At 41.0% G+C, this 20,132-nt stretch overlaps 1 protein-coding gene across 1 annotated transcript in view; it reads left to right on the forward strand.

The window, feature by feature from the left end:
* The window catches only part of THEGL (theg spermatid protein like), a 72,154-nt gene extending 58,296 nt beyond the window's left edge, over positions 1-13,858 (forward strand). The window contains exons 7-9 of the mRNA XM_050790208.1: positions 6,411-6,542; positions 10,865-11,040; positions 13,143-13,858. Of these exons, the coding sequence (XP_050646165.1) occupies positions 6,411-6,542; positions 10,865-11,040; positions 13,143-13,257 (423 nt within the window). The 3' untranslated portion in view covers positions 13,258-13,858. The remainder of the gene's footprint in view (positions 1-6,410; positions 6,543-10,864; positions 11,041-13,142) is intronic.
* Positions 13,859-20,132: the final 6,274 nt, after the last annotated feature.

Genomic DNA, 20,132 nt, shown 5'->3' on the forward strand with positions numbered 1-20,132 from the left:
AGTTCAAGATTAAGATACTGGCATATTCTCTTCTTGGTGAGGGCCCACTCCCTGACTTGCAGACAACCACGATTTTGCTGTATACTCACATGACCTCTTCTTTGTAGGTTCTCAGAGAGAAAGAGAGAAAGACCTCTGGTCTCTCTTCCTTTTCTTATAATGACACTAATCCTATTATGGGGACTCCAGTCTCATGACTTCATCCAAATCTAATTACTACCCAAAGCACCCCACTTCCTAATTCAATCACTGGGGATTTGGGCTTCAACGTGTGAATTTAGGAGGGACGCAAACAGTCAGTCCACAATAATACCTGTGTGTGGTGCCCAGGCTGGGATAACCTAAAAGCTAGATAGACTCGGTTGAGAATATCTATAGGAGTTCCTTCATATGGTCTCTCCATGTGGCTTAGACCTTTCTTGTCATGAGAGCTGTTCTGAGAAGGAATATACTAATATGGAGTGTCTCAAGGGTGAATATTTCAAGAGAACAAGTGGAAGCTGCATGGTTTTTATGGCTTGACCTTAGAAGTCACGTAACGTTATAGTAGACATGCTCTGTTTATTGATGTAGTTACAAGTCTGGCCAGATTCAAGGGGGCAGGGACACAAACCCCACCTCTCAATTGAGAGAAGTGTCAAAGAATTTATAGGCACTTAAAAAAAACTGCCACACCCAATGATGTAAGCTTTTTAGGTATCCTTGAGCATGGATTTTATATGCAGAAAAGACTGTTTAGAGGTATGCTATAAATAATCAATAGTCTCATTTTAAAATTTTCAAATTTAAACATTGATTTTTCTTAGGCTTTTAAGTTTGGCTTGCAAGTTTATTATTTTATTTATAATTCCAGCAGTTTTTAACAATTAATTTTAAGAGCCCTAAATATTCTTTTTTACATAGCTGCCCCTAAAATGTTTATTTTATAAATTTACCTTTTACACTTTATTTTCATTCAACTTACTCATTTTACAGTGCATAAAACAATTGTACTTTATCCATTCTTCCTTGGTCCATTGATTGATTGATTGATTGATTTCTTCATTCAACATTTTTCTTTTTTTGTGATTTTTCCATAAGTTATTGAGGTACAGGTAGTATTTGGTTACATGAGTAAGTTCTTTAGTGGTGTTTTGTGAGATTTTGGTGCACCCATCACCCGAGCAGTATACACTGCACCATATTTGTAGTCTTTTATCCATCACCCCCATCCCACTCTTCCCCCCAAGTCCCCAAAGTCCATTGTATCATTCTTATGCCTTTGTATCCTCATAGCTTAGCTCCCACGTGTCAGTGAGAACATACAATGTTTGGTTTTTCATTCTTGAGTTACTTTACTTAGAATAATAGTCTCCAGTTTCATCCAGGTCACTGCAAATGCTGTTAATTAATTCCTTTTTATGGCTGAGTGGTATTCCATCCTATACATATACCACAATTTCTTCATCCACTCGTTGATTGATGGGCATTTGGGTTGGTTCCATGATTTTTCAATTCTGAATTGTGCTGCTGAAAACATGCATGTGCAAGTATCTTTTTCAAATAAGGACTTCTTTTCCTCTGGGTAAATACCCAGCAGTGGGATTGCTGGATCAAATGGTAGTTCTACTTTTAGTTCTTTAAGGAATGTCCACACTGTTTTCCACAGTGGCTGTACTAGTTTACATTCCCACCAGTAGTGTAGAAGTGTTCCCTGATCACCGCATCCACACCAACATCTGCTGTTTTTTGATTTTTTGATTATGGCCATTTTTGCAGGAGTAAGCTGGTATCGCATTGTAGTTTTGATTTGCATTTCCTTGGTCATTAGCAATGTTGAGCATTTTTTCATATGTTTGTTGGTCATTTGTATATCTTCTTTTGAGAATTGTCTGTTCATGTCCTTAGCCCACCTTTTAATGGGATTGTTTGTTTAATTCTTACTGATTTGAGTTCGTTGTAGATTCTGGATATTAGTCCTTTGTCAGATGTATAGATTGTGAAGATTTTCTCCCACTCTGTGGGTTGTCTCTTTACTCTGCTGACTGCTCTTTTGCTGTGCAAAAGTTCTTTAGTTTAATTAAGTCCCAGCTATTTATCTTTGTTTTTATTGCATTTGCTTTTGAGTTCTTGGTCATGAAATCCCTGCCTAAGCCAATGTCTAGACGGGTTTTTCCAGTGTCATCTTCTAGAATTTTTTTTTTTTTTTTTTTTTTGAAACAGAGTTTCGCTCTTGTTGCCCAGACTGGAGTGCAATGGTGCGATCTCGGCTCACTGCAACCTCTGCCTTTCAGGTTCAAGCGATTCTCCTTCCTCAGCCTCCCAAGTAACTGGGATTATAGGCATGCACCACCACACCAGGCTAATTTTGTATTTTTAGTAGAGATGGGGTTTCTTCATATGGGTTAGGCTGGTCTCGAACTCCCAGCCTCAGGTGATCCGCCCACTACAGCATCCCAAAGTGCTAGGATTACAGGGGTGAGCTACCGTGTCCGGCCATCTTCTAGAATTTTTGTAGTTTCAGGTCTTAGGTTTAAGTCCTTAATCCATCTTGAGTTGATTTTTGTATAAGGTGAGAGATGAGGATCCAGTTTCATCCTCCTACTTTTGGCTAGCCAATTATCCCAGCACCATTTGTTGAATAGGGTGTCCTTTCCCCACTTTATGCTTTTGTTTGCTTTGTCGAAGATCAGTTGGCTGCAAGTATTTGGGCTTATTTCTGGGTTCTCTACTCTTTTCCATTGGTCTACGTGCCTATTTTTTTTTTCTTTTCTTTTTTTTCTTTTTTTGAAATGGAGTCTTGCTCTGTTGCCCAGGCTGGAGTGCAGTGACACAATCTCAGCTCACTGCAATCTCTGCCTCCCAGGTTCAAGTGATTCTCCTGCTTCAGCCTCCCGAGTAGTTGGGATTACAGGCGCCCACCACCACACCTGGCTAATTTTTGTATTTTTAGTTGAGACAGAGTTTCACCATGTTGGCCAGGCTGGTCTCGAACTCCTGACCTCAAGTGATCCGCCCACCTCGGCCTTCCAAAGTGCTGGGATTACAGGTGTGAGCCACTGTGCCCGGCCTGTGTGCCTATTTTTATACCAGCACCATACTGTTTTGGTGACTATGGCCTTATAGTATAGTTTGAAATCAGGTAGTGTGAGGTCTCCAGATTTGTTCTTTTTGCTTAGTCTTGCTTTGGCTATTCAGGCTCTTTTTGGTTCCATATGAATTTTAGAATTGTTTTTTCTAATTTTGTGAATAATGCTGGTGCTATTTTGATGGGGATTGCATTGAATTTGTAGATTGCTTTTGGTGGTATGGTCGTTTTCACAATGTTGATTCTACCCATCCATGAACATGGGATGTGTTTCCATTTGTTTGTGTCATCTATGATTTCTTTCAGTAGTGTTTTGTAGTTTTCTTTGTAGACGTCTTTTGACTCCTTGGTTAGGTATGTTTCTAAGGGTTTATTGTTGTTGTTGTTGGGGTTTTTTTGTTGTTTTTGTTTGTGTGTGTGTTTTTATTTTTTATTTTATTTACTTTTGTTTTTTGCAGCTATTGTAAAAGTGGTGGAGTTTTTGATTTGTTTCTCTGCTTGGTCACTGTTGGTGCATAGAAGAGCTACTACTGATCGGTATACATTAATCTTATATCTGGAAACTTTGCCAAATTCTTTTAGTAGTTCTAGGAGCTTTCTGGAGGAGTCTTTAGGGTTTTCAAGGTAAATGATCATGTTGTGCAAACAGTAACAGTTTGACTTCCTCTTTACTGATTTGGATACCCTTTATTTCTTTCTCTTGCCTGATTGCTTTGGCTAGGACTTCTAGTACTATGTTGAAGAGGAGTGGTGAGAGTGGGCCTCCTTGTCTTGTTTCAGTTCTCAGAGAGCTTTCAACTTTTCCCCATTGAGTATTATGTTGGCTGTGGGTTTGTCATAGAGGGCTCTTATTACATTAAGTTATGTCCCTTGTTTGCCGATTTTGCTGAGAGTTTGCTGGATTTTGGAGAGTTTTGGAGAGTTTGTCAAATGCTTTTTCTGCATCTATTGAGATGATCATGTGATTTTTGTTTTTAATTCTCTTTGTGTGATGTATCACATTTATTGACTTGCATGTGTTAAACCATTCCTGCATCCCTGGTGTGAAAACTAGATATTAAGTTCAAAATTATGCATGGCTAAAAGGTTCATTCAATGTGCAAGGTAAGCAAATAGATTTTAAGGTAATGGAGTATAAAAAGTTCATTCACATAGTTTCAAATGGTACTTTTTGCAGCTACCATTTAAGAAACTAGCATTTTTCAAGTTGTAGTATCAAGGAAGAATATCCACAGTTATTTGAAAAGACTCTTGGGCTCAGTCCATCCTCCTTACCTCAGCCTCCCAAACTGCTGATGTCATAGGCATGATCCACCACACCCAGTCTTATGGTTCTTTCTAAGTTGAAAATTACATTAAGGAAAGGAACCGTATCTTATTATTCCTTGTTGTGTCTTACATACTATAATTGCCTAAGAAATGTTTGTTTAATAAATTGAATAAGTAAATGATTAAGTCTTTTTAGATCATAAGCTTTAATTGAAAGCAATGGTTGTCATATATTTCTTTCATTTTCCCAGAGCCTGAGAGGAAAGAAAGCTTTATTCATGCTTAAAAATGCTTAAAATGCTTAATTAGTACTTTGTTGTGTTGTACAAAGAGGTAGGCTCTTCAGTTTGAATGTTCTCTACCTCTTACTATGTAAACTTAAATAAATTAATGAATCTCATAATACCTTGGTTTCTGTCTTAGAGAATTAGAAATAAAAATGATGCCCGAGGTGAGGAATAAATGATTCAATATGTTATGGTTTGATTTGTGTCCCCACCCAAATCTCATGTAGAATTATAATCCCCAGTGTTGGAGGAGGGGCCTAGTGGGAGGTAATTGGATCATGAGGGTGGATTTCCCCCTTGATGTTCTTGTGATAATGAGTGAGTTCTCAGGAGACTTAGTTGTTAAAAGTGTGTTGCACCTTCCCCTTTGCTCTCTCTTGTTCCCACCATGTAAGATGTGCTTCCCCTTTGCCCTTCCACCATGATTGTAAATTTCCTGAGGCCTCCCCAGCCATGCCACCTGTACATCCTGCAGAACCATGAGCCAACAAGCCCTCTTTTCTTTACAAATTACTCCATCTCAGGTAGGTCTTTATAGCAATACAAGAATAGACTAATACAGAAAACATGTGTATTATCATCATCATAATCTTCATCATCAATTAAATAGCACAAGAAGGAATTTGACTAATACACCAAACATGTAAAATTTGACTAATACACAAGACTAATACAGGAAACATGTGAAACACCGTCACTGTTAGTATAATCATAATCATCATCATAATCATCATCGATTAAACAGCACAGGAAGGAATTTTAACCTACAGTTAAAGCCCCATTTTATTTCCAGTTATTGATTATATTTTCCTTCAAAGTTTTATGGTAAGCTTTGATTTTGAATACAAGTAATTTAAATAGAAGACCATATAATTTGGACAAATTTCCACAATTCAGATAGTGAAGAATAACTTGGGAGTCTAGTGGGGAGATGTGTGGTTCTGCTTTTCTTCTTATTGGCTTTGGCTTCTTTTTCTTATCTAGTCCAATTAGAAGGGAGACACTTAAATTCACTTTAAGCATGGTGATTTGTGATAATATAAGCCCCAATTCCCAAAGGGCAAAAATAATTAAGAACAAAGCTAAGTCACCCTTTATAGCAGGGATCCCCAGTCCCCAGGCTGTGGACCAATACCAGTCCATGGCCTGTTAGGAATCAGGCAGCACAGCAGGAGGTGATTTACTCATTACTACCTGAGTTCCACCTCCTGTCAGATCAGCAGTGGCATTAGATTCTCATAGGAACATGAACCCTATTGTTAACTGTGCATGCAAAGGATCTAGGTTGTGCTCTCCTTATGATAATGTAATGGCTGATTATCCAAGTTGGAACAGTTTCATCCCCAAACCATCCTTTTTCCAACACTGTCCATGGAAAAATTGTCTTCCATGAAACTGGTCCCTGGTGTCCAAAAGGTTGGGGACCACTGCTTTATAGTATTCTCATTTGGTGGGGCTGAGCCTGGTGTCCTGGCTGAGTTTATCAGTCCACAAATGAGCATTACCATTTATCTCTGAATCAGTATGTAACATTATTTGCTATTGCCTCAATGTCTTTAGTTTAACAGTTAAGTTCTTGAAAAGCCACGTTGGAATCCATGCAATCTAGTTTGAGAAAGATAGAAATTGATCCTTTCAACTGTGATTATAGGTTACTGCAAGATTCCCACCCTTTCTACTGGAGTGTTGAGAAGTCTGGCCCCGAGGTCAAATCATACTTCGTAATCTTGAACTAGATAGTGTTTATTATTTGATGCTTACAAGTACTGTTCTATTTTTTCCCCTAGATGCAAACCCCGATTTCACTTTCTACCCTGAGTGCGATTGCAACTCCAAGAATTGTAGACCTCGCCCACCCAAGGATCAAGTTAGAGGGTCTGTGCTATGAAAGACAAAGAAGTGAACTGCCCATCCGTCCTGTAAGCCATCACTACCTTGATATCCTTCAGCTCACTTTCTGGCTGCTCCTAGGGTGCTATTTTGCCTCTACAGGGCATAGCCCAAAGTCACTGGAAAAGAGAATCTGGGAAGAGTGGTCTGTGGCAGGAAGAGAGACCTAGCTACATGATAGGGAGAAGGGGAAAAGAGTAGAGCACCAAGAGCATGGGCTTTGGAGTTCAGTTTTAGAGCTGGATTCAAATCGCAGCCTCGTCACTCCAAGCTCTATGATGTTGGGACAACCTTCCTGAGCCTTATTCATTCAACAAATATTTGGATGCCTACTGTGAGCAAGGCAGTGATCCCAGTGAATAACTTGGAGCTCTATGCTAATCAGGGGAGACAAACAATAAATTAGTCAATAGATAATGTCAGATCATGCTAAATGCTATGAAGAATATAACATAGAAAATGAATGACTATGGGTTAGGGTAGTAAGATACTTTGCCTGTGGTAGTCAGTGAAGGTCTCTCTAAGGAAGGAACATTTGAGCTAAAACCTGACTGATAAGGAGTTAACCAAGTGAAGATCTAGAAGAATATTCCAGTAAAGGGAAGATTACATGCCAAAGTACTAAAGTTGGGATGCACTTGAAGTTGGGTAGAGCAAGGTGAGCTAGGGAATTCTGGAGATAGCCATCCTCACTGATACGTCTGCTGTGTTGAGCAGTAACAGGTAAGTCATGGCACTCAGCACAGAGCCTGGAACCTTCGATGGCTTCCCTCCTTCTTCATCCTTGACATTCCCCACCATCAACTGCAGTGCCAACTTGATGCCCTATTCCAGTTGGGTTTTCAAAAAATATGTAATGATCCTGTTGCCAAAAGAGGTGGGACCAGTTTCACCCTGTTTCAAGGAAACTGAGGATTTGATACGGAATTCTATTAGGAAAGAAAACCATTCTGGGAATCAGAAACCCTTGGAAGAGTCTCTTAAGTTTACTGAAGTGACTGTCAGGCAAATGACTTTATTCTCAGTTTTTTGGTATGTAAAAATGGAAGTAAGGCAGATCTTTCTGTAATTGCTAGGATTGTTTGGGTTTGTTTTATTTTTTAAGGTCTTTAGAAAAAAGGAATACCACTGCAGAAAATCATAGTCTTAGAACCTGAAACAAATCTGCACCAGTGCAATGCAGAACACTTTCGAGACTACTGAGAGTGGTGTTAGCTGGCCACCCTAATTGTTTTCTTTTGTGTGTGTGTGTGTGTGTGTGGTTTTTTTTGTTTTGTTTTTTTTTTTAGACAGTGCTTTGCTCTGTCATCCAGGCTGGAGTGCAGCGGCATGATCATAGCTCACTGCAGCTTTAACCTGCTGGGCTTAAGTGATCCTCCCACCTCAGCCACCTGAGCAGCTATGACTACAGGCATGTGCCACCACACCCAAGTTTTAAAAATTTTTTGTAGAGACAGGGATCTCACTATGTTGCCCAGGCTGGTCTGGAACCCCTGAGCTCAAGTGATCCTTGTGCCTCAACCTCCCAAAGTGCTAGGATTATAGGTGTGAACCATCATGCCTAGCCCCACTCTAATTCTTTTGAGTGAGCATTTAAAAGAGAATAGTAGATGTCGTCCTAGATATTTTACCAATAAAGCAACATAACAGAAAGGCAATCTGGTAGATGTGGTTTTCAAAGTAAGACCAAAAGGAGTCAGTCAATATATGTTTATTCAGCACCAACTATGTGCCAGAGCCAATTTTAGCTTTCAGCAAACAAGTAATTCCCCTTGAGCAGCTTATATTCTAATAGGGAGAAATACAGACAAAGTGAAATAACCAAGTGATAAATGCGCTGACGTGGGTGTTGACATGTGCTATGAAGAAGATTAAGTAAGTCCTGCAGAAGAGGGTAATTAGGCTGACTTGTCTTGGCTGGTCAGGGAAGACCTCCTTGAAAAATGTGACGTATAAGTCTAGAGACTTGAGTGAGGGAGAGGCAGCCAAGCCAAGGCTGAGGGAAGTTTTTTTTAAGGAGAACTAGCAAGTGCAAAGGTCCTGAGAGGGAAGGAGCTGGTCCAGGGGGCTATGTGGCTGGAATCACAGGGATCAAGGGGAGGAGGGGAGGAAGATGAGGTCAGAGGGCAGATCATGTAGGGCCTTGTAGGTCACAGAAGGAGCCTAAGTGATATGGTCTGGCTCTGTGTCCCCACTCAAACCTCACCTTGAATTGTAATAATCCCACATGTCAAGCGAAAGACCAGGTGGAGATAATTGAATCATGGGGTTGGTTTCCCCCATGCTGTTTTCCTGATAGAGAGTGAGTTCTCATGAGATCTGATGGTTTTATAAGGGGCTTCCCCCTTCACTGGGCGCTCATGCTCTCTTGCCCGCCACCATATAAGATGCGCCTTTGCTCTTCCTTTGCCTTCCGCCATGATGGTGAGGCCTCCTCCCAGCCACTCCCCAATGGAACTATGATTCTATTAAACCTTTTTTTCTTAAGAAATTACCCCATTTCAGATATTTCTTCGTAGCAGTATGAAAATAGAATACACTAAGTGGGTAGATGTATGTATGTATATATATATATGCATGTGTGTATATGTGTGTGTGTGTGTCTATATATATATATATATATATACACACATACTTTTTTTTTTTTTTTTTTGAGACCGGATCTGACTCTCACCCAGGCTGCAGAGCAGTGGTGCTATCACAGCTTATTGTAGCCTCAACTTTGCTGGGCTCAAGTGATCTCCCACCTCAGCCTCCTGAGTAGCTGTGACCACAGACATGCACCACCATGCCCAGCTAATTTTTTTTGCTCACAATTATTATTTTTTCTTATTTTTAAATTTTTTTCACTTTAAGTTCCAGGATACATGTGCGGAATGTGCAGATTTGTTACATAGGTATACATGTGCCATGGTGGTTTGCTGCACCTATCAACCTGTCACCTAGGTTTTAAGCCCCACATGCATTAGCTATTTGTCCTAATGCTCTCCCTCCCCTTACACACCCCCTGCCCCTGACAGGCCCTAGTGTGTGTTGTTCCCCGCTCTGTGTCCATGTGTTCTCACTGTTCAACTCCTACTTATGAGTGAGAACATGCAGTGTTTGGTTTTCTGTTCCTGTGTTAGTTTGCTGAGGATGATGGCTTCTAGCTCCATCCATATCCTTGCAAAAGATATGATGTCATTCTTTTTTATGGCTTCATAGTATTCCATGGTGTGTATGTACCACATTCTCTTTATCCAGTCTATCATTGATGAGCATTTGGATTGGTTCCAGGTATTTGCTATTGTGAATAGTGCTGCAGACACTTCTCAAAAGAAGACATTTATGTGGCCAACAAACATATGAAAAGAAACTCAACATCACTGATCATTAGAGAGATGCAAATCAAAACCGCAATCTCACACCAGTCAGAATGGTGATTATTAAAAAGTCAAGAAACAATAGATGCTGGCAAGGCTGTGGAGAAATAGGAATGCTTTTACACTGTTGGTGGGAATGTAAACCAGCTAATTTTTGTTTTTCTTTCTTTTTTTTTTTTTTTAGAGATGGGGTTTTGCCATTTTGCCCAGGCTAGTCTTGAACTCCTGGGCTCAAATGATCTGCTCACCTCAGTCTCCCAAAGTTCTGGGATTGATTATAGGCACAAGTCATTGTGCTTGGCTCAGCCTAAGTATTATTTTTAGCAAAATGGGAAACAATAGGATGGGTTTATTTATTTATTTATTTGAGACAAGAGTCTCACTCTGTTGCCAGGCTGGAGTGCAGTGGTGCGATCTTGGCTCACTGCAACCTCCGACTCCCTGGTTCAAGCGATTCTCCTGCCTCAGCCTCCTGAGTAGCTGGGATTACAGGCACATGCCACCACGCCCAGCTGATTTTTGAATTTTTAGTACAGACGGGGTTTCACCATGTTGGTCAGGCTGGTCTCGGACTGCTGACCTCATGATCCACCAGCCCTGGCCTCCCAAAGTGCTAGGATTACAGGCATCAGCCAACGCACCCAGCCCAGGATGGGTTTAAAGCCTGGTAGTGACATGATCTGATTTGGGCTTTAGGAAGTACTTAGCTCATGAAGTTGTTGTGATGATTGAGTGGGAATGATTTAGGTAAAGCTTACAACACTGTCTGGCTCACAGAACATACTCATTACATGTTCATTCTCTCCCTCAGTAACTGTCATGGAAGGCCCCATTGTATAGGAGCAAAGATGGAAGCAGAGAGACCAGTTAGGAGTCTGTTGCAGTAATCCAGAAGAGAAATGATTGTGACTTAAGTAAGGATACAGCTGTAAACATAGAGAAATGTAAAATTTGGGATATATTTTTGTGTCTCTTTGTTTCCACTATAGGTAACTCCTGCTGCCATGCTAGCTAAACCTAGCCCCCGAACAATAGCTCTAGCGAAGTCCAAGTCTGTTCATCAAGATTACCTACCTGACCGCGATGCCTGCTGGCCAGTATCTTACGCGGCTACTCATTCCAAAGCATCACCCAGGATTCAGGAACTAGCTAATCCAAATAAGAGGTATGTCAATTTCAGGCTAAAGTGGGACAGGAAAGGCTGGGGTTCTGGTGAGAGGGAGAAAGTTGACCTAATAAGGCAAATGGAAAGAGTTGTAGAAATACAAAAAAAATTTCAAAAGCATCTTACTTAACAAATTACATTTATTATTGACATATCTATGGTCTTCTTACTCTAAACATAGGCTACAGTTAAAAGGTTAGTGGACTAGGTATTGCAACTTAGATCTAGGATGGGGCAGGTGGATCACACCTGTAATCCCAATGCTTTGGGAGACCAAGGTGGGAGGATAGCTTGAGGCTAGGAGTTGGAGACCACCCTGGGGAACACAGTGAGACCCCGTCTCTACAAAAAATTCTTTAAAAAATTGTCCAGGCATGGTGGCTCATACCTGTAATCCCAACACTTTGGGAGGCAGAGGTGGGAAGATCGCTTGAGCCCAGGAGTTTGACACCAGCCTAGGCAACAAAGTGAGACCCCATCTCTTCAAAAAATACAAAAAATTAGCCAGGTGTGGTGGCATGTGCCTGTAGTTCTAGCAACTTGGGAGGCTGAGGCAGGAAGTCATTGCTTGAACCCAGGAGTTTGAAGCTACAGTGAGCTATGATCTGTAACACTGCACTCCAGCCCAGGCAACAGAGTAAGACCCTGGCTCTAAGAAAGAGAAAGGAAAAAAGAAAAAGAAATTTAAGATCTGGGAGACAGTCCGATCAGTATGTGTATGGAATTATTTATCTAACATATATTATTAAGTGAAACAAGTTCTAGAGCACAGCATGTAATATGTTGCAATTTGTGTAAGAAAAAAAGACATAGGCCATATATTTGTTTGCATATGCCTATAGTATCTCAGAGGGTATACAAGAAGCTAGTAACAATGGTTGCCTTTGGGGTCCTAGGGAACTGGGATAGGAGGAAGACTTATTTTTCAGTAAACAGGCTTTTGTATTTTTCCAGTGTTTTGCATCATGTACTTGTATGGCCTAATTCAAATAGATAAGAATATATAGTTAACAAAGAAAAACATTGCCTCTCATTTCTGTTTATTTTTTGGAGGACCTCTTAACTTGCCTGAGCCTCAATTAATTTTGTTACCTTGACGGATAACATCTGATCCCTCTGTTAAACCATCATTAGCAAAACCCAGGAGAGGCAGAAAAAGTTGTGGAAGTCTTGAGCTCAGGGAAAAGGAAATATGCTAGTCATATATAATGACATTTTTTAAATGCTATAATGTGTTTATCCTTTAAAAAAATAAATTTGCCATCAGATGAAATGAAGCTCATTCTCTGTTCATTAAAGAGAAGAGGCTGGGTGCATTGGCTCACACCTGTAATCCCAGCACTTTGGGAGGCCAAAGCAGGCGGATCACTTGAGTACAGGAGTTTGAGACCAGACTGGGCAACATGGTGAAACCCCGTCTCTACTAAAAATACAAAAAAATTAGCTGGAGTTGTGGTGCACGTCTGTAGTCCCAGCTACTCAGGAGGCCGAGGTAGGAAAATCACTTGAGCCCGGGAGAAGGTTGCAGTGAGCAGACATCGCACTACTGCACTCTAACCTGGGTGACAGAGTGAGACCCTGTCTCAAAAAAATAATACAATACAAAAAAATAAAAAATAAAGAAAAGAGAAGAATATGATCAAGTGCATTATCAAAGTTTTATCCTGGTGACAAAATTATTCTTTTGTGGTAAGGTGCTGAGAGTGGCCAGCTTCAAAAATTTTATTTTCTTAAGTCTACCAGAGAACGATCTGGCTTGTTTTAACATTGCCAAATTATGTTATGGTAAATGATACATAGGGGATACAAACTCAGGCTTGTTTGATTCCAAAACTCAAGTTCAAGATTGAGCAACTTCCTGAATTTACTTTCTGGGGAAAGAGAAAAGGTTTTGGAATCTGACAGACATGCAAATCTGGTGTTGTCCATAGATCATTCATTTAACTTCTCTGAGTCTTGATTTCCTCATCTGTATAGTGGAGGTCATGAAAATAAAAATGGGGTAATATCATAGTACATAACATACAGTGGATGCTTGAGAAACATTAGTTGCCTTCTCTGTTCATCTTATTTCAGGTTGATTTCTTTTTCCCCTATTTCAGGGCTCCTGTGCATATTGTGTATTATGATCCAGATGTCTTTAAAACCAAGCCAGCTGCTTTGAAAGCACAGTGTTCTCAAAGGATCCGGGAGTTGTCACAACCTCTTACACGTTAAATACAGAAAGCCACAACAGTCAGACCCTGGTTATGTATCTAGAACACATATTAGATGACTTAGTTCCCTGCTGTGGTACTGTCAGTTTACATTCACCCCTTGCTTCCCCTCCCACAAAATGAGACCTTTAGGGAAAACCACCATGATCATTAAATAGCAGTTGTTGCTGTTACCTGTCACTGAATCTTCAGCAGATTTGAAGACTCCAGCATGCAATAAATGAGAAAATGAGAGACTGCCTTATTATCCTTACTGTTGCCTCACAAGCATCTTGGCTGCCTCATTGCTGTAGCTGACCTGAAGAAACACTCTTCCTTATATTTGTGGGTTTTGCTTTTCCTTTCCCAGTGAGTTCCATGTTCCCCAATAGCTGATCCTGCCGCAGTCCCTTCTCCAGTAAGTCCTGGGAAATGAAATCATTCTTTGTGTCATTTCAGCATCCCCTTATTACTCAGAAAAAACACTGAAAAAGTGAAGCTCTTTTGGGAAAATTGAAATATTTTTTATAATCTATAAATACAATTTATAACTGAAATTTAGGGAACAGGTTACCTTAAATGATGATGTCACCAATCTCTGTTCCTTTACTCATGCCAGAGTCACGTACCATAAATGAGAGAAAAAGCAAGATGTTTGGTAAGCATTAAAATTCTCTGTAAAATTGCATCTGCCCAGAGTTTTATTCTCTCCATAGATCAGTATTTTACAAATTAAACTAACTTTTATGGGGCATATCTAGATTTGCGTGAAAATGAACTTACTTGAAAGCCAGTTTTACAGATGAATGAGCTCTACCTTTAAGGTCTTTGTGTTACAGAGGGGTAGTACCACTTAGTAGTTTTGAACTTGAGTTTTGGAATCAGATAGAACCTGAGTTTGTCTCTGTCAGGGATTATTTACCAGGTATGTGATCTTAAAGAAACTTCCTGGCTCCCTGTGCTGCAGTTTCTTTATGTAGAAAATGGGTTCCTGAATATTCTTGTAAAGATTAGATGATAAAATGTATATAATAAAGTATGAATTTGAAACAAAAATTTTTATTTAGAAATTTAGCTGTGGCTGGGCACAGTGGCTCATGCCTGTAATCCTAGCACTTTGGGAGGCCGAGGCGGGTGGATCACGAGGTCAGGAGTTCAGGACCAGCCTGACCAACATGGTGAAACCCGTCTCTACTAAAAATACAAAAATTAGCCTGGTGTGGTGGTACACGCCTGTAATCCCAGCTACTGGGGAGGCTGAGACAGGAGAATCGCTTGAACCCGGGAGGCAGAGGTTGCAGTGAGCCGAGATTGCACCACTGCACTCCAGCCTGGGCGATACAGCGAGACTCCATCTCAAAAACAGACAAGACAAGAAAAGAAATTTAGCTGTGTTTCACATGTTTAAAGCAGCACAATTCACAATTGCAAAAATATGGAACCAACCTAAATGCCCATTAGCCAACAAGTGGATAAAGAGAATGTGGTATGTATACACCATGGAATACTACTCAGCCATAAAACAAAACAATGGCATTTGCAGCAAGTTGGATGGAGTTGAAGGCCATTATTCTAAGTGAAGTAACTCAGGAATGGAAAAACCAAACATTGTATGTTCTCACTTATAAGTGGGAGCTAAGCTATGAGGATGCAAAGGTATAAAAATGATACAATGGACTTTGGGGACTCAGAGGGAAGGCTGGTAGGGGGGTGAGGAATAAAAGATTACATAACGGGTACAGTGTACACTGCTCAGGTGATAAGTGCACCAAAATCTCAGAAATCACCACTACATAACTTATCTATGTAACCAAAAACCACCTGTACCCCCAAAACTGTTGAAATTAAAAATAAGAAATTTACCTGTGTTAGCCTTCTAAGGGTACAGTGGCATAATTCATATCAGTGGGGAAAATATGCCTTGATTCTTACATTAAATGAATTCTGTTGAGTGTCTTTGCTTTACCAGGCCCTGTGCTAGGCACTGGAGACAACATAGTGAACCAAACAGATACAGGTTCTGCTCTCATGGACTCTCTAGCTTATTGGGAGAGATGATTTCATTAGAATATTCACCAATAAATGTAAAATTACAACACTAGCAAGTGCTATGAAATAGTGTTATGAAATAGCAAAATAGAGAACTTTGATCCCACAGGAAGGTGAGAGAAGGCTTCTCTAATGAAGGAACAACTGGGTTGGATGCTGAAAATTGAGTAGGACTAACTAACCAAAGAGGATACAGGAAGGCATTCCAGGTAGTGGGAACACATGTTAAATGGACATTGGTTGATTTTTTGATCACTCTGAATTCATTCTTCCTCCATCTAATAAGAACTGCCCATTTTCTCTTGGAGAATTACTTTCTCCTCATTGTTTAAAGCTTTATGGGGATTTTTATTCGAGGTTTCCTAGCCAAGGTATGGACATGTAACCTAAGTCAGCCACACCCATTGAGCTGTCTTCTGGGACTGTGGATCTTAAGCATAGTGAGGCAAGGGTGATGGCGGGGGAGGGTAATTGGAGCTGATATTTCCCATTATAGGTGCCCTGACGAGACTTTATTTTTCTTCTACTACCTGTGTCCCTGGCGCTGTTCTGACTCCTACCCTGGTGCTTCAGCTATTCCTTTGACGCCGGAGCTGCCTTCCAGTAAATCCCCTGAGGCAGATGGAAGGATGCATCAGGGACTGAAAGATTGCCAGTGTGGCCCGAACAGCAAGAAATCCGAGGTTGTGTGAAGCAAGAGGAGGCTGAAGGATGGGAACCAGACCAGAGCACGTAGGGCACTGGAGGACGGGTTAAGGATTTTAGTCTTCATCCTAAAACCAAAGGGAAGCTATTGAAGTAATTTAAGCATAGGGATGATGTGATCAGGGTTGGCTTTTGAAGAATTGGTTACGACAAATAAATTGGGAAGGGGCAGTGGAGCTGGGTAGGCCAAGTTAGGTTATCTAGTAGGTCATTTGAAAGGTGAAAATAGTTTGGTGGTACCATGGTGGAGACGGTAAGAAGTGACAGGCTCAAGAGAGATTTGAGAAGGTAGATTTATGGGATTTGATGATGGGTTATACATGGGGGGTGGGAGAGGAAAGAATTCAAGATAACTTCTGGATTCCTAGCTTATGAAACAGGATAGAGAGTGCTCTGGTTTGAATGTGTCCTTCCAAAATTCATGTTGAAACTTAATCCTGGGTGCAGTAGTATTAAGAGGTGGGGCTTTCAGGAGGTGATTGGGTCAGGAGGACTCTGCCCTAATAAATTGGATTAGTGCCCTTGTAAAAGGCTTGAGGGAGTGAGTTCATCCCTTTTTCTCTTTTTGCCATGTGAGGATGCGGTAAGAAGGTGCCGTCTTGGAAGCAAAGAACAAGCCCTTACCAGATACCAAATCTATTGGCACCTTGATCTTGGACTTCCCAGCCTCAACTGTGAGAAATACATTTCTGTTCTTTATAAATTAGCCAGTCTTTGGTGTTTTGTTATAGTAGCCCAAGAAAATTGAGGCAGAAAATTAGTACCAGGAGAGTACTGTGTAACAAATATCTAAAAATGTAAAAACAGCTTTGAAACTGGTAATGGACAGAGACTGGAACAGTTTGAAGGACCGGGCTAGAAAAAGCCTGTATTGACATCAGTGGAGCATTAAGGGCGATTTCTAGTGAGAACTCGGAAGAGTTGCAGAGAAACCCTCAATCTTCTTTTTTTTTTTTTTTTTGAGAGGGAGTCTCGCTCTGTCGCCCAGGCTGGAGTGCAGTGGCGCGATCTCAGCTCACTGCAAGCTCCGCCTGCTGGGTTCACACCATTCTCCTGCCTCAGCCTCCCAAGTAGCTGGGATTACAGGTGCGTACCACCATGCCTGGCTAATTTTTTGTATTTTTAGTAGAGATGGGGTTTCACCGTGCTAGCAAGGATGGTCTTGATCTGCTGACCTCGTGATCCACTGGCCTTGGCCTCTCAAAGTGCTGGGATTACAGGCGTGAGCCACCACGCCTGGCCGAAAACCTCAGTCTTCTTAGAGATTACTTAAGTGGTCATGAACCAGAAAGTTGGCAGAAATATGGACAGTAACCTGAGCATGGTGGCTCCCGGCTGTAATCCCAGCACTTTGAGGGGCTGAGGTGGGAGGATAGCTTGAGCCCAGGAGTCCAAGATAGATGTATTTTTAAAAAATGTTTTATAAAAAACTAGCCAAGCATGGTGGTGCATGCCTGTAGTCCCAGCTACTCAGAGGCTAAGGTAGGAGAATTACTTGAGCCTGGGAAGTTGAGGTTGCAGTGAGCCATGATTGTGCCACTGCATTCTAACCTAAGCAACAGAGTGAGACCCTGTCTCAAGAAAAAAAAAAAAAAGGAAACATGGACAGTAAAGGCCATTCTAGTGAAGTGTCAGATGGAAATGAGGAATAAGGCAGTGGAAACTAAAGAAGTAAGTAATAAGTGGCAAAAAGAGAGAGAGAGAAAAAAAGAAAACCTTGGTTACATTGTATTCATGTCCTGGTTTCTCTTATATATGATATTTACAGGAAAAATCTCTAAGCAAAGTGTTGAAGGAGCTGCTTGGCTTCTCTTTACTGCTTGTAATAAAATGTGAGAAGTGAGAATTGAATTAAAGATGAAATTTATAATTAAAAGAGAGGCAGAACTTAAAGATTTGGAAAATTCTCAGCCTTCTCAAGTTGTAAAGAATGAGAAGCATGGTGGGGAGAGAACACCAAGAGTGTGACCAAGAGAATGTTTGGTAAGGAGATTAGTATGGCTAGAAGAAAGTCAGATGCTATTAATCAAGACAATGGAAGAATGACCCTAAAGGTATTTTGGAGATCTTCAAGGCTGCCACTCCCATCACAAGCCCAGAGTGCCAGGCCCTTGAGGACAGAATGATTCCAAAGCAGGAGCCCAGGGCATCTGTGGGCTTCCTAGTATTGCCTCACATTTCTGCTCCACAAATTCTGGTGCAGTGCCCCTCAGCCACCCCAGGTATGGCTCCAGTGGGCCCAGGTACAATATAGTTGGCAGAGAGTCTGCATTAGGACAATGTCTAATAGAGCCATGAGAATAGGGCCACCCTTGTGACCCCAGATTGGTAGAGCCACCAGCATGCAACATCAACCTGGGAGAGCCACCGTCACATGACTCCAAACCGTGCTGACCATGGGTTGTGCCCAGGAAACCCATAGGGGTGAGCCCACCTGGGTGAACCCTAGTGTGTTCAGCAGATGGGACATGGAGTCAAAGAAGATCATTCTCAAGCCTTAATAGTTAATGTTTGCCTTGTTGGGTTTTGGACTTACTTGAGACCTGTTACTCCCCCTTCCTACTTCTCCCTTTTAGAATGAGAATGTATATCCTATGCTGATACCACTATTGTCTTTCTTTCTTTCTTTCTTCCTTTCTTCCTTTCTTTCTTCCTTCCTTCCTTCCTTCCTTCCTTCCTTCCTTCCTTCCTTCCTTCCTTCCTTCCTTCCTTCCTTCCTTCCTTCCTTCTTTCTTTCTTTCTTTCTTTCTTTCTTTTTCTTTCTTTCTTTCTTTCTTTCTTTCTTTCTTTCTTTCTTTCTCTTTCTTACTTCCTTTCTTCCTTTCTTCCTTTTTTTTTGAGACAGTCTTGCTCTGTCGCCCGGACTGGAGTGCAGTGGCGTGATCTCAGCTCACTGAAACCTCCACCTCCCAGGTTCAAGTGTTTCTCTGTCCCCTGAGTAGCTGGGATTACAGGCACCCACCACCACGCCAGACTAATTTTTGTATTTTTAGTAGAGGTGGGGTTTCACCATGTTGGCCAGGTTGGTCTCGAACTCCTGACCTTGTGATCCGCCTGCCTCGGCCTCCCAAAGTGCTGGGATTACAGGCATGAGTCTCCGTGCCTGGCCACTATTGTAATTTGAAAGCACATAACTTGTTCAATATCACAGGTTCACAGCTGGAGGGGCAGTTTGCCTCAGACTAATGGTTCATTTATATGTGATTTACATGATACTTAGGTGAGACTTTGGATTTAAACTTTAAAGTTGATGCTGGATTCAGTTAAGACTTTTGGGGCTACTGGAATGAAATGAATGCATTTTGTAAGCGAGAAAAACATGAATTTGGGGGAACTGGGGGCAGAATTCTGTAATTTGAATGTTTGTATCCTTCCAAAATTCATGTTGAAACTTAATTTCCAATGCAAAAGTATTAAGAGGTAGGGTCATTAGGAGGTGATTAGGTCATGAGGGCTATGCCCTCATCAACAGGATTAGTGTCCTTAATACAGGGCTTGAGGGAGTTCATCCCTTTTTCCATTTTTAGCCATATGAAGATGCAGCTAGAAGGTGCCATCTTGGAAGCAAGCAGCCATCAATTGATGTTAAATCTTCCAGTGCCTTGATTTTGAACTTCCCAGGCTGTAGAACTGTGGGAAATAAATTTCTATCATTTGTGAATTATTCAGTTCATTGTATTTTGTTATAGCAGCCTGAATAGGCTGAGAGAGATAGTGAGAGTCAAACAAATGGAAACACATCCCATGCTTATGGATGGGTAGAATCAATATTGTGAAAATGACCATACTGCCAAAAGAAATCTACAAATTCAATACTGTTCTCATTAAAATACCACCATCATTCTCCATAGAATTAGAAAAAGCAGTCCTAAAGTTCACATGGAACCAAAAAAGAGCCTGCATACCCAAAGCAGGACTAAGCAAAAAGAGCAAATCTGGAGGCAATGCATTATCTGATTTCAAACTATACTAAAAGGCCATAGTCACCAAACAGCATGGTACTGCTATAAAAATAGGCACATAGACCAATGGAACAGATAGAGAACCCAGAAATAAACCCAAATACTTACAGCCAACTGATACTTGGCAAAGCAAACAAAAACATGAAGTGGGAAAAAGACACCCTATTCAACAAGTGATCCT

Source organism: Macaca thibetana, chromosome 5, assembly GCF_024542745.1.
Source record: "Macaca thibetana thibetana isolate TM-01 chromosome 5, ASM2454274v1, whole genome shotgun sequence".
NCBI classification, from domain to species: Eukaryota; Metazoa; Chordata; class Mammalia; order Primates; family Cercopithecidae; genus Macaca; species Macaca thibetana.